General features: G+C 35.5%; 2 protein-coding genes across 3 annotated transcripts; one reads left to right on the forward strand and one right to left on the reverse strand.

The window, feature by feature from the left end:
• Positions 1 to 235: 235 nt before the first annotated feature.
• Positions 236 to 1,009, reverse strand: LOC141646540 (uncharacterized). Its single transcript, XM_074454411.1, has one exon. The coding sequence runs from the start codon at positions 1,007 to 1,009 to the stop codon at positions 236 to 238; it is 774 nt and encodes a 257-aa protein (XP_074310512.1).
• Positions 1,010 to 3,269: 2,260 nt separating this feature from the next.
• Positions 3,270 to 6,114, forward strand: LOC141646881 (uncharacterized). Of its 2 annotated transcripts, none has more exons than XM_074454864.1 (2): positions 3,270 to 3,578; positions 3,854 to 6,114. In XM_074454864.1, the coding sequence occupies exons 1-2, from the start codon at positions 3,553 to 3,555 to the stop codon at positions 6,090 to 6,092; spliced, it is 2,265 nt and encodes a 754-aa protein (XP_074310965.1). In that variant the 5' UTR covers positions 3,270 to 3,552; the 3' UTR covers positions 6,093 to 6,114. The 2 variants fall into 2 exon arrangements, with proteins under 2 accessions (XP_074310965.1, XP_074310966.1); XM_074454865.1 differs by having other exon boundaries at positions 3,270 to 3,537.
• The last annotated feature ends 7,204 nt before the right edge of the window (positions 6,115 to 13,318 follow it).

Here is a 13,318-nt window from a genome sequence, read left to right on the forward strand (position 1 = left end):
AACTTGAGGGGGGATAATAGAGCCGTTGCTCATGTGAACACACCCAAGCTCCTCAATCCCGCAAGATCAGTAAATAGCAATATTTCGGTAACGAAATATTTGCCTTCCGTATATATTATATTTTACATATTGTATTGATTCTTTTCCGTAAATAGCTAGGCTTATAGTTTGTATAAATAGTGATGTGCTTTGCCTTGTAAAACACACGATTGATTCAATCAATAAAACACAACTCTTATCTTCTAATAGAAGCTAAAATAACAGGACCAAAAGCGAGTTTAGCCCCGCAACTAATCATAGAAGCCATTGCGAAAACCTTTTGCCAAATACGCCAGTTATTCTTACTTGGGAAAACATGGCGAGTAAGCCAAAGTGTTAGAAAACCAGCATACTCTATTTGAGTTCCACATCCCATTAAATGCTCTTGCCACCTTAACTGAGAAATATGATTGTCTTTATTCTTTAATTTTCCATATAACTTGATCAACTCATTCTCAACTCCTTCCACATTTTCCTCCACAGAAGAGCTACTACTCGAAACCGAGACACCCAAAGGAGAAAAACCACCCAAGATAAATACATCCTCTAAAGTAACAGTAGTTTCACCCCATGGAAAAACAAAGGTGTTAGTATCAGGACACCATTTTTTAACCAAGCTATAAATAAGGTCAGTAGATTTAGCAATGTGGTAAGTAGAACCCTTAATAGCATCAAAGATACCGGCTTTTCGCCACACCGGTTCATGGGTTTCCTCCAAATTCTGTACCCATGTTTTCCATCCTTCACGAGGGGTTGAATGGGAAAGAAAGACAACATTCGGGTTCGACGAGGATGAAAAAGATTGAATCTTTGGAAGTTTAGGTGGTAATGCATTGAGATTTAAAGAGGGTTTTAGAAAATAACCTGTTCTTTCAGTTGGGTTTTGGATAACTTCACAAGTTGCAGGATCAACCATCAACTCTACTCTTTCCTCTATAATGCTAGTTTTTGAGAATTCTTCTTCCACCATTTTCTGTTGTTGTTGTTGTTGTTGTTGGGTTGCTGCTGTTGTTGTAAGGTTGCAGGTTTCAGGTTTCAGGTTTTTCAGGACACTTTAGAAAATGGGCACCTGTATTCTCTAACACAAATTTTGGTTGATACTCTTAAATAAAACGGGTCAAATATCATCAATTTGGATAAATAAGACACTCGTTTTGCTAGTTTCTAGACATTTTATTGTTGTCTATCATATTTGTAACTTTTTAAGTTAAGACAAATATAGTTGTACTTGTCTTAATGAGAATTTGGGCTTTGATGAGAACCAATTTTTATTTAAAAAAATTGTAAATCGGAAATGAGAAGCGTTTTTCTTTTCCATATATTCTAATTAATTAGAATTTATTTAATTATATTTGGAAAATTGTTAATATTTCTACTCTGTATTAGTCAACTTAAAAGTTAAAAAAAAGAAGCTAAACTTAAGGTGCATCATAAAAATTTCTCATTTTAAGGTGTATCAGTCAATAATTATCATTTTTGTTTATAGTATTTTTTACTCATGTGCAAGTGATAGATTTATAAATCAATTGATTTATAAGTCAATTGTTAGTTTTGTTGGCTTAATACATTTTGATTTTGTTTGCTTAATACATTTTGATTTGTAATAGTCATAAAAACACAAATTCTTGTTTAAAGCATATATATCCGTCTAAAAAAAATTAAATGGGCCAAATAGGATAGATCAGACAAAAACGCATTAAAATTAAAGTGTTTTTTCATCTTAAAACGGATATATTGGTCTCAAGAATAACCAAGTGAATAAAATGAGGCACATAACACCTAAAGTTGTCGCCTCGAGTAGAGTTGTGCACATAATGAGTCAATACAGCCCGACCTCGTGGGCCGATTTCTAGCAGCCCGACCAACACTAGTCAGCCCAGTCCAATCCAGTGTCGTCCTCGGGCCAGGCTAGTTCTGCACTTCTCAATCTGGCCCGGTCCAAACACTAATAAAAAAATAATAAAGGCCTAGCCAAGCCTGCTACTTGGTGGGTCGGACTCGTGCTAGACAAAACTGGCCGACCCAGCTTGATCCTCATTTAGTGTCCTGCCTAGACTGCTAGCACTCAACTCGGCCCACCCCTTGGCTTGGCTCAGCTCGCACTGACCCAGACCAGCGCATAGCTCTAGCCTTGAGCATAACACGTTTCCTATGATTTTGGGTTCTTTTGGACAAGGGTTGTGTCCAAAATTTGAAATTTATCATCTTGTGTCGCCTTTGAAAAGGGTGGCTTTAGATTTGCTCATCTACGAATCTACGATGAGTTATTTTTCAGCCCAATAAAGTCGGGTTCGGTTAAAAGTTCAATCGTTTTTTAGATTGAAAAGCACCTTTAAATTTAAATAAAGAAAATTTTAAAATCTTTAAACCACAAAAGTCATTATAATATCGAGTCATGCCTCATTTTTATTATCATAGTAATAGTACCATTGGGACTTAAAACCGACTTAAGTTAGCGAACCCATCACCAATAATTGAGCTCAGTGAGTAGTCTTACAAAAAAAGGGGTTTTTTGTCAAACACAACCTTTAAAAAACTTTTTTTTCCAAACACCACCTTTAAAAAACAAGTTTGTAAAACACAACCTTTAATAAATTTCTTTTTTGTAAAAGACGACATTTTGGCAAGAGTTTAACCACTTGCAATAGGGTGACTTTAAATCGATATTTGAGGTAGTAAATGAGTTCGATTTGAGGTGTTCTTAGACTTTTTGGAAAGGTGGTAGTACAAGCTTTCCAGGGGTTACCAATACGGTGGTGATAAGTGGTTTTATGTGGGGTTTATTGGTGTGTAAAGTAAGACTGGTCAAGGAGTGAATTTGTGTTTTTTTTTATTTGTTTTTACCTCCAATTCACTACTTGACCAACCTTACTTTACACACCAATAGACCCCACATAAGGTCACCTATCACCGCCGTATTGATAATGCCTAGAAAGCTTATACTCCCACCATTCCAACGAGTCTAAAAACACCTCAAACTGACCTCGTTTGCTATCCCAAACATCGACTGAAAGTCACCCCATTGCAAATGTTCAAGCTCTAGCCAAAATGTCGTGTTTAACAAAAAAATTTTTATTAAAGGTTGTGTTTCACAAACTTTTTTTTTTAATGGTGGTGTTTGGAAAAAAAAAAATTTGAAGCCTGTATTTGACAAAAAAACCAAAAGAAATTCAACTTTGCTCAATCAAGTCACTTCAATGAGTTCAATCTCAGCAAATATTATGACAATTGAAAATAAAGAAGCTGAATTGTTTCGAATTGTTTCGGAATGTGGTTAGATACTTCATGTAATAACGAATTTTAAATGCATTCCAACCTCATAAAATCTCATACCCTAATTTCCCAAAATTTCTCACTCATTTCCCCATAGTTCCATTTTAAATGCATTCCGACCTCATAACAATAAATCGGTAACTTCTTGAACCAAACGATTCCTAAAATTAAGCTTAGTTGTCTTTAATTACAACTCTTAGCTTCCCAATAATCAAACTTTGTAAGGTAAGTTGCTGATTTATGGACTCCTTAGCTACATTTCTCAGGTATGCCAGCATTTCAATCTAACTGAAGCTCAACATTTCAGCATTCCTTTAGTAATTACTACTTAATTCAGTAAGATTAATCTCATCTAAAGTACTGTAACACAGAATTTCGATATTTTGAAGTTTATATGTATTTTATGTATGTGATTTGGGTGAATTGGATCATGTTTGTTGTGTTGCATTTGAGTTTGATGAACATTGATGTCGATTCGAGTCGATTTCTGATTTTCTGAACATTGTTGTGACTTTGTTTAAACCCTAATTCATTTGATCAGAAAAATGGCAAAAGAAAAATCTTCTGAAGGTAGCATTACAGAGGAAAGGGTAGAATTCATGGTTGATCCTACTGCTACTAAAATTATCAAAAACCCAACTAAAAGAACTGCTTTTTTCCTGAAACCCTCTTTAAACCCGAATTCATTACCACCAAAACTTCCAAAGATTCAATCTTTTTCATCCTCGTCGAAACCCAAGCTGAGGTATCTTTGCTGCTCAACTCCTCTTGAAGGATGGAAAACATGGGTGGAGAAATTGGAGGAAACCCATGAGTCGGTGTGGCGAAAAGCCGGGATCTTTGATGCTATCAAGGGTTCCACTTACCACATTGACAAAGTCAGAGATCTCATTTTTAGCTTGGTTGAAAGGTGGTGTCCTGAGACGAACACATTTGTTTTTCCATGGGGTGAGGCTACTGTTACATTAGAGGATGTTTATGTGTTGGGTGGTTTTTCGCCTTTGGGGATTTCGGTTTTGAGCAAGTCTTCTTTTGGGAAAGATGAAGAATTTGTTGAGAATGAGTTGATTAAAATAAATAAGACATTTATGGAAGTTGACAGTTATGTGTCTCATTTAAGGTGGCAAGAGTATTTTAAAGGATGTGGTGATCCTAAGATGGAACATGCTGGTTTTCTATGTCTTTGGCTCTCGCGCCATGTTTTTCCATCTAGGACACACATGGTTATTACTCCGGCTGTTTTTGCAATGGCGGCCAGGATAAGTTGTGGGGCTAAACTTGCGTTTGGCCCAGCGGTTTTGGCTTCCGTTTATGGGGACTTGACCTTGTTGAAAAGTAAGATTTTGGTTCGTGAAAGTTGTCATGGCTTGAAGTTGACATCACCATTGCACCTTGTTCAGGTTTGGGCTTGTGAGAGGTTTCCGTCACTAGGACCAGTTCCTAGGATGATTAATTGTGGAGAGACTAGGCTGGCGCGTTGGGTAAGTCATGCAAGGAAATTATATCACAACATTGATGGTATTGGGATGTGTCTAGACTCGTCTAGACAGACCTTTAGATGGCGCCCATATACCATGTCGGTTGCCAATTGGCCGTTACCTAGATTTTATGTCAATGCAGGAAAGTGGGTGGATGCGGCTTCCCACGAGGATTGGAAGTTATTCTCGAGGTGTTTGTTAGTTGGTCAATTGTTTGGATTAAACTGTGTTGAGGAGTATAACCCTCATAGAGTGGCTCTCCAATTCGGGTTTGATCAAGACATTCCAGAGTCCATTGATAGATCCAAGGCTAGTTGCAAACTTGGGTGGCTTGGGTATAAGAAGAATCTCAGAGGTTTGAAGTTACACATTCCTCCTCGATTGCACGAAGGAGATGTTACACGTCGGTACTTTGACTGGTGGAGGGCAGGGTCACATTCAGAAGAAGAGGTGCGAGTTGGATGTAAAAGGAAGAAGCGGCCTAGGAAGAGATCTAAGAAAATATCCAAATTTGATGCTAGGGAAAATCAAATGGAAAAATCGCCACCTAGGGAGGAGTCATCTTCTGGAAATGCCCTGCAAGTTTGTAATCACACCAGGATGACTTGCGTGTTCGATATGAAGGTAGCGTCAATCTCACAGGAAGACACGAGTGCAGAGGAAGATGAGGTTATGACAGATACAGGTGGGTGTGTCAGGGAAAATCCTATTGAAAAATTATTACCTAGTGATAAGTTTTCTCCTCGAAATGTGTTTCAAATCGGTAATGACATCCGTAGTAACTCACAAGAAGACCCGAGTACAGAGGAAGACGAGGTGGATGAGGTCCGATTTAGCGATCATAGTATGGGTGAGTGTAGTAATAATTCAGATCACAGTAGCTCTCACAATGAAGTGGAGGAAAATGTGATCAACATTTTATGCAGCAAATTAGCAGAAACCGAACTGAAAACCCCATGTGAGGAAGCTGCAGGTTCAGATTTTCCTGCAAAACATCAGAATTTAGCGAATGAAGTTGGGAAAGTTAGACCAGAAGCGGGTTCCAAAAACTGTGAGGTCAATGTTAGAGACCAAAACGAGGAACATAATGTTGTTGAGCACCATGTGAATACGGAGGTGAAAGCATCAGGCTCCCTGCTAGCTGAAGATGAACCCACGAATCAGGCCGATATTCCTGTTAGCGGTCAGCTAGCTGTTAGTAATGATGACAACCCGTTTCTGGCTCTCTGTGTTCAGTATGAATCGAGGATTAATAGACTCGAGAGGGAGATTTTTGCTTTGTTAGGTATAAATTGTTGGTGATTTAAGAGTAATTACCGGTTCATTTTGGCGTAATTAAGGTTGTTTCATAGATGGGTAATTTCTAAATAATATAATGCAAGTTCGGGAAGTACGGAGTGTACACTTGCATAATTATTTACGGAATTACGGTATAGTTTTCGTTCGAATAACTATGAGGAGGGTGCGGAAATTAAATTCACGCATCAATTATTTTGGAAATCCAACAGTTGCAATTGTTCGGATATTCATTCCCCTATTTCCCTATCTTGCTTATATATATAGCCAGGGAATAAGATGGAAAAGTGACAAGAAACCAATCCATCTTTTGCATCTAAGAAATTATAACGATCTACACAAAATACTTCTTAATTATATCTCTGTATTCTGTGCCGAATACAGAGGGCAACCGTCTTATCTCAATAGAAAGTTCGATACAACCCAGGCACTAAAGTAAGGGTCGAATTGTTCTATTAGGAAAGCATAGCGATTCGGTGCGGTTTTCATTATTGTCTTTTCAGTTCGTGTGCAATTTCCCAACAATCTAATAGAACAATTTTGAAATATGTTAAGATGGCGAATGTTAAGGAAATGACAATGAAGATTCTTAAGAGTATTTACACTTTGTGATAATAATTATATCGATACGCGAGACGGTGTCCAAGTCTGAATTTTGGTACGTTTTAAAGACATGCGTGTCCGTTGTTGATTGTTGTATGCATGTTCTGAGAGACTACGATCGAGAAATACTTATGTGTATTGATAAGATCAACAAGGGAAATCAAAAGAGATAAGTATCTTTGACTTCACTCTAAGTTTGATGATTTTAATTTGTCAGGTATTTGTGTAAATCATAGATATGCAAATTTAATGCTTGAACTTGAATTTTTATGTCTGCCATGTTGTTACACATGGTGTTTTGCACATCAACAGTTAACTATGGATTACAGAATCATGGTGTTGAATTAATTATGTTTACATCATGAGCATGCAATGAAGTTTTTTTTTTTTTTTTTTAATTTTGATGCCATGTTTCTTCGTAAATATAGAAGAATACAGTATCATTGTCTTTAGATGCATTATTACAAATTTTGCATCATGGTTTTTAGACATAGATTAACATCTTATGATGCCTGTTTAAAGCCCAAAATATCTTTATATGCATTGATTAGTTTTTAAAATGTCTATATTTTAATATAGTTTTAGTTTGATGTTGGTTGATGCTTGGTAACATATGCAGTATCATTACCAAAGAATTTAATGTATATTGTTTCATATACATTTGTATTATATTGATAATGATGAATATTGGATAATGAATAATTTTATATTATTCTTATGGAAGTTGTTATGGTACAATGTCTCTAAAACGAGTGACTTGACTCGTGTTCAAGATTGATCATGATTATGGGTCTCTTATGTGATGTTTGTTTTTTACCGACTTTTACCATAAAGAAAATGATGCTAATATATCAAGAGATAGTGAGTGCATTCTTGGTGTTTGTTCTGTTATTTGTTTAATGACAATGGATAAAGATAGCAGGACTTGTTAATAGCGTTTATTATCATGGAATTTTGGCATATCTACATGATTCTTTTGATGATATTTTAATTGCCATGATACTAGTATTATTTTTTGGAAATTAAATTTCAATTGTCATCATAATAAATGGAATAATTTGTGTTCATCGTAATGAGACAAGTACAATTGTTTTCATGATAATGGGTTAAATGAAGATGAAGATGTTTTTTTCTTTGTCAGTCATGGATATATGCATATGGTCATCTCGTTTTGATGACATTGTTAACGACAATAGTGGTTATACTATTTGGTTTGTGGATATTTGGTTTTAATATCCATGATTCATGTCTTGTTATTTGGCCATTGTTGATATATGGATGATAAAGATACCGATTATGATATGATCACGATAGTCGTTATTTATAATTTATAACATGGCTATGCACTCATTTTAAACACGGTAGTGTTGTCTTGTATGAATAATTTATATCTTGGATCATTAGACATTTATTTTAGACATTGAGCATGTTTAATGAGTGGTTTAAATCTTAATATGGTGTAACATTAAGTGCTCGTCTTTTCATGTCTATTTAATATATACGACATGAATAAGAGGTAATCTCTTTGTTTGTTTTGCAATTCATATGATGTTACAATAGTTGAGTAGTATCGATTATATGAATTGTGTGTGTACTATATAATTATCAACAATAGTGGTGTACTATTGAAATATTGAATGTATAAAGTGGGTGTGAATATCTCTAATGAACCCTCCTTGATAAGATACACGGTAATGCGAAGTAGTGCAGTATAATAAATGGTTGTTTGTATGGCTCATTAGCAAGTGTATTGATCTTGGATGGTGTCAAGTGCCGATTCTTCATGACTTAAGACACCCTAGGTTGGTAAAAGGAGAAATTGGAGAATCACCCATGCGAAGGGACATATAATATGTCGATTTTCATCTCATTGTTATTGTCCATGTAATTTATTTCGGGAATGATCAATGAGATGGGTATTAGTTTCAAACTTTTATAAAAAAAGTTGTTTTTTAATCATGTAGGATGTATATCATGTGGAATAGGTATGAAGGCATGTATGTTTGTTTGATCCATTGGTTAAAAATGATTATGGTTCTTGTTACGGTTAATATGCAATGTGTGTACTTTGTTTGCTAAAACAAACAAATCTTACCGCCATAGTACGTCCATATGGACATAATGTTTTGACCTTAATTTTTTGTGGTTTGTTAAAATCTATTGAATACATGTAATTTGTCGCATTGTTTAGAGCGGCCCATGCATGATACTGATTTTGGTAAACATCAATGAGAGTAATTATTTTTGATTATGCTTTGATTTTAATAGTTCTGCATATTTTCTCCGTGTATTGATGTATAACAACATTCATAATCATGAGGTCCATGTGATTATCTTTGTTATGCATGATTGCAATAATTCTATGAATACTCAATGAATCAGATTGCGTTGTAATAGGCATCTGTGTGTAAAGCATTTTAAAAATTTGATCAAGTAATTGACCATTTAATCATATAATCTCGGGAATGATGGTTTGCAGTAACCACGTTGAGATTATAAAGTCATGGTGGTTTAACCATGTAATAATATAATCACTAGTATTGTATGTACAACTTTTGACATGTCCGGTAATGGAGCAATCTTTTGTTGTAGGATGAATGACTAGTTAATCCTTGGTAAACAAAAGATGAATTAATTACCTTGTAAAAGGTGATTTTGTCATCGTGTTCTTCTATGAAGAATATGATAGAGGTAATATGGTCCTTAGTACTAGGATCAAGGGTGAGAGTATGATTATTATTCTCCGATTAATACTCCCAAGAGTCGAGAATGACGGTTTTATCCAATAGTGAAAGTGGAGTCATGACTCGGATTTTCACAAGGGCTTAATTATTGCGGTTTGACAAGTTGTGTAAGTATACTAGTATAGCTAGTACTCATCTTTGGCAAGGGATTAAGCAAGTGTGACAATGTATAAAGTAAACCATGAATTATGGTTTGTCCTATGTCATTTCTCCTTCGGTTTTAAAGGGATAGTATTTTGCAAATTGATGTACCAAATGTAGAAGGTGATTTTCTACTAGTGGTAGTGTATTTTACTTTGGAAAGTATCATCAGTATATGGACTTCCAAGAAGCGAATTTGCATTATGAGTTTGACATTGGAGTTGGTATGCGTAGTGTTAGCATAGCCGGTTAAGGCTAAGTAGCTAAGGAAATTAATTAATCTACGGTATTACTTAAAAGTATTAGACCAACTTCATCCATGTTTTTGATAGTAAATAACGGTGCACCAGGGTGTTTGCTATAACACGGTTTATGGACTATCATAAATGGGGATGATCTTGGTTATCTTTTGTGAGATCTCAGTTTTAGTTGATCACTTTGCATGAAGGGTCAATTATGGACTTGGTTATTAAGTCGGTTGACGGGATGAGTTTAAAACTCGTATAAGATCCTTGGCGATAGGATACCCAATTTCCCTCTAATACAACGTTAGAGGCTGAATTCAATGTGGAAGGCCTATTGTTAAGAGATTGAAGCACACAATAGTTTATATCCCGAGGTGTGTGCTTAGACTTGCATGTTGTAAGGTTGATCTTTTGAAAAAGTGTGTTTGCAAGGACACGATGAAAAGAATCAACCTATATGAACATGAAGTACAGCCGCTTCAAGGGAGTATGGGTTTGACTCCTGATATGTTCATGAATAGATATGGGACACTAGGCTTGTAAATAAGTGTCGGTTTATGTAATTTTTAGAAGTAAATTAGTTTATGTGTGAGTTATCTTCATGTATTCAAAATGGGTAGAAAGGGTTCAATGCTTAGTCACACCCCGATACTCGAATATTTGGAATGTGTAATTTCACTAAGTGGAAATTCAATCTTCGTGACATTTTCATTTATGCATAAATTGGTATGTTTGTTAGTTGTTTTAAAATCTTGTATTACGCTTAAATGGGGGAGGAATGTTGGTGATTTAAGAGTAATTACCGGTTCATTTTGGCGTAATTAAGGTTGTTTCATAGATGGGTAATTTCTAAATAATATAATGCAAGTTCGGGAAGTACGGAGTGTACACTTGCATAATTATTTACGGAATTACGGTATAGTTTTCGTTCGAATAACTATGAGGAGGGTGCGGAAATTAAATTCACGCATCAATTATTTTGGAAATCCAACAGTTGCAATTGTTCGGATATTCATTCCCCTATTTCCCTATCTTGCTTATATATATAGCCAGGGAATAAGATGGAAAAGTGACAAGAAACCAATCCATCTTTTGCATCTAAGAAATTATAACGATCTACACAAAATACTTCTTAATTATATCTCTGTATTCTGTGCCGAATACAGAGGGCAACCGTCTTATCTCAATAGAAAGTTCGATACAACCCAGGCACTAAAGTAAGGGTCGAATTGTTCTATTAGGAAAGCATAGCGATTCGGTGCGGTTTTCATTATTGTCTTTTCAGTTCGTGTGCAATTTCCCAACATAAATCTTACATGACTTGCATGTAATTGAGGATAGTTACCTTTTGGCATTGAACAGCATGCAGTAATTACTAATTAGTACTTTAGGAACTTGGCTATTGTATCTTTTAGTCTCTTCTGTTATGGCCTGAAATTGTTAAAATGTGCCTCGAAAGACGGAATTTTGATGTATTATAAGGTAATGAAGCTTGATGAAGTTGATTCTACATATCTGAAACTCTAAACAAATTTTATGAAATAATTCTATGAATTAATATCATGAAATAATTTTATACATTCCGTGTAGATAAAATTAATAACATATACGCAGAATGAATTACAAATGCGAGTAAATGAAATTGAATTACATAATTTTTAAAACAAAATTACATAATAATAAAATTACATAATTTCAAGAAGGAATAACATTTATATACTGGACCGAACATAAAACGCAAATGAATTATGTAACAACCCGGATTATAAAACAAAGGAAAAGCTTATATAAAATGAATATCAGAGTACGATACTGATAAAAGGGTCAAGGTGGCGGAAACACCAAGCCCAAATCCGGTTCGCTACTAATCCAAAACCAAACTAATACATTATTCAAGGTTCTTAAAACATAAAGTAAGGTCCTAATTTATTATTCATCTCGCCGCACACAACTTCCCAGCAAGATATCATCCAAAACAAAGAACAATCGAACAACCGAGAAGGGGGTCGACAATCGATCGGGAGTAACTAGATGCTCTCCCAGTCATGTTTACAACAATTGAATATAACTAACAATCATTAACAATTGAAATGCAAAACTAGTAAACATGCGAGACCATCTATACTCATGAAAAACTTGACAACAACTCACTACCAAAACAATGGCATAAAAAGATAAGTATTCGAAACGTTTACTCCAAATCAGATAACATGTGACGACGCATAACACAAACCACATTATGACATCATGCACATCATATAACCACTGTGACCACGTAACATGTGACCAAACCAACAACCTACTAGAGCGTATAACAACTGCCTCTAATCACAAGCACGGTGTATAAAATGAACGCCTTAGAGCGTATAACAACTGCCTCTAACTGACGGAGCGTATAACAACTGCCTCCATCGGTGTGGACCGTATAACAACTGCATCCAAGGTACTATGTATAGCGTATAACCATCGCCTATATGTCTAAGACTGGCCGGACTCTCGGTGCAATAACCGTACACCGACGACACTCGGGGAATAGAGCGTATAACAACCGCCTCCATTACCCCCCGACCATAGACCATGCACTGGACCGAAGGGTTGCATTAGTTCATTCCGTTCGGTATATAATCGATACCTCACGTCATCTATACAACCAGCCCACAAACAATGCACAGTATAACTGACCATACATACATACGAATAACATCACTATCAAATCGTAGAATAATATAACCGACTATCCTACAATTATATAAACAAGAGTAACAACGATATATGCAAACATAACGTTATATAATGAAACTGATCACCACATAACATGTGAAACAAGTATCAACCATTCGATGTTATAGTAACTTTAGCTATAACTTTAACATTAACCATGCAATGTTATAACAACCTTAACCATAACGTAAACTCTGGATGCGAGGATATAGCAACCTCGACTGTAACTTCAACGTATACGACTTGAAGTTAAACTTACCTCAACTATAACCTTGACACGAAGCACAAAGTTATACTAGCATTAACCATAACCTTGAGCCATAAATCTCAGGGTACGATAGTTCCAGCTATAACCTTATCTCGTACTTCAATGTTATAGTAGGTCCAGCCATAACTAGAGTAACTACCCAAAGTTGTATTAACTTAAGCTATAACTCTTGAATCATCATCAATGTTATACTAGCTTTAGCTATAACTTTGGAGAGAACCCTTGGCCGCCTATCATGCCGCCACTAGGGTTTATTCGTAAACCCTAATTACGCTCATGACACCCATAATAAACACATAAACAACATACGATCTATAATTAATGCATAAAAACATATACAACATGCGAAACATATAGCTAACATGATAATAAATAATCAAACATGTACCAATCATGCAAAACAATCATTAAATCATATTAATTACATCAATTGGCATAAACACAATTAAAAGAGAAACACCTAGTTACCTTATTAAGCAAATAACCCTAAGGATCGTCTTCAACGATGTA

Source organism: Silene latifolia, chromosome 3 (assembly GCF_048544455.1).
Source record: "Silene latifolia isolate original U9 population chromosome 3, ASM4854445v1, whole genome shotgun sequence".
Taxonomy (NCBI): Eukaryota; Viridiplantae; Streptophyta; class Magnoliopsida; order Caryophyllales; family Caryophyllaceae; genus Silene; species Silene latifolia.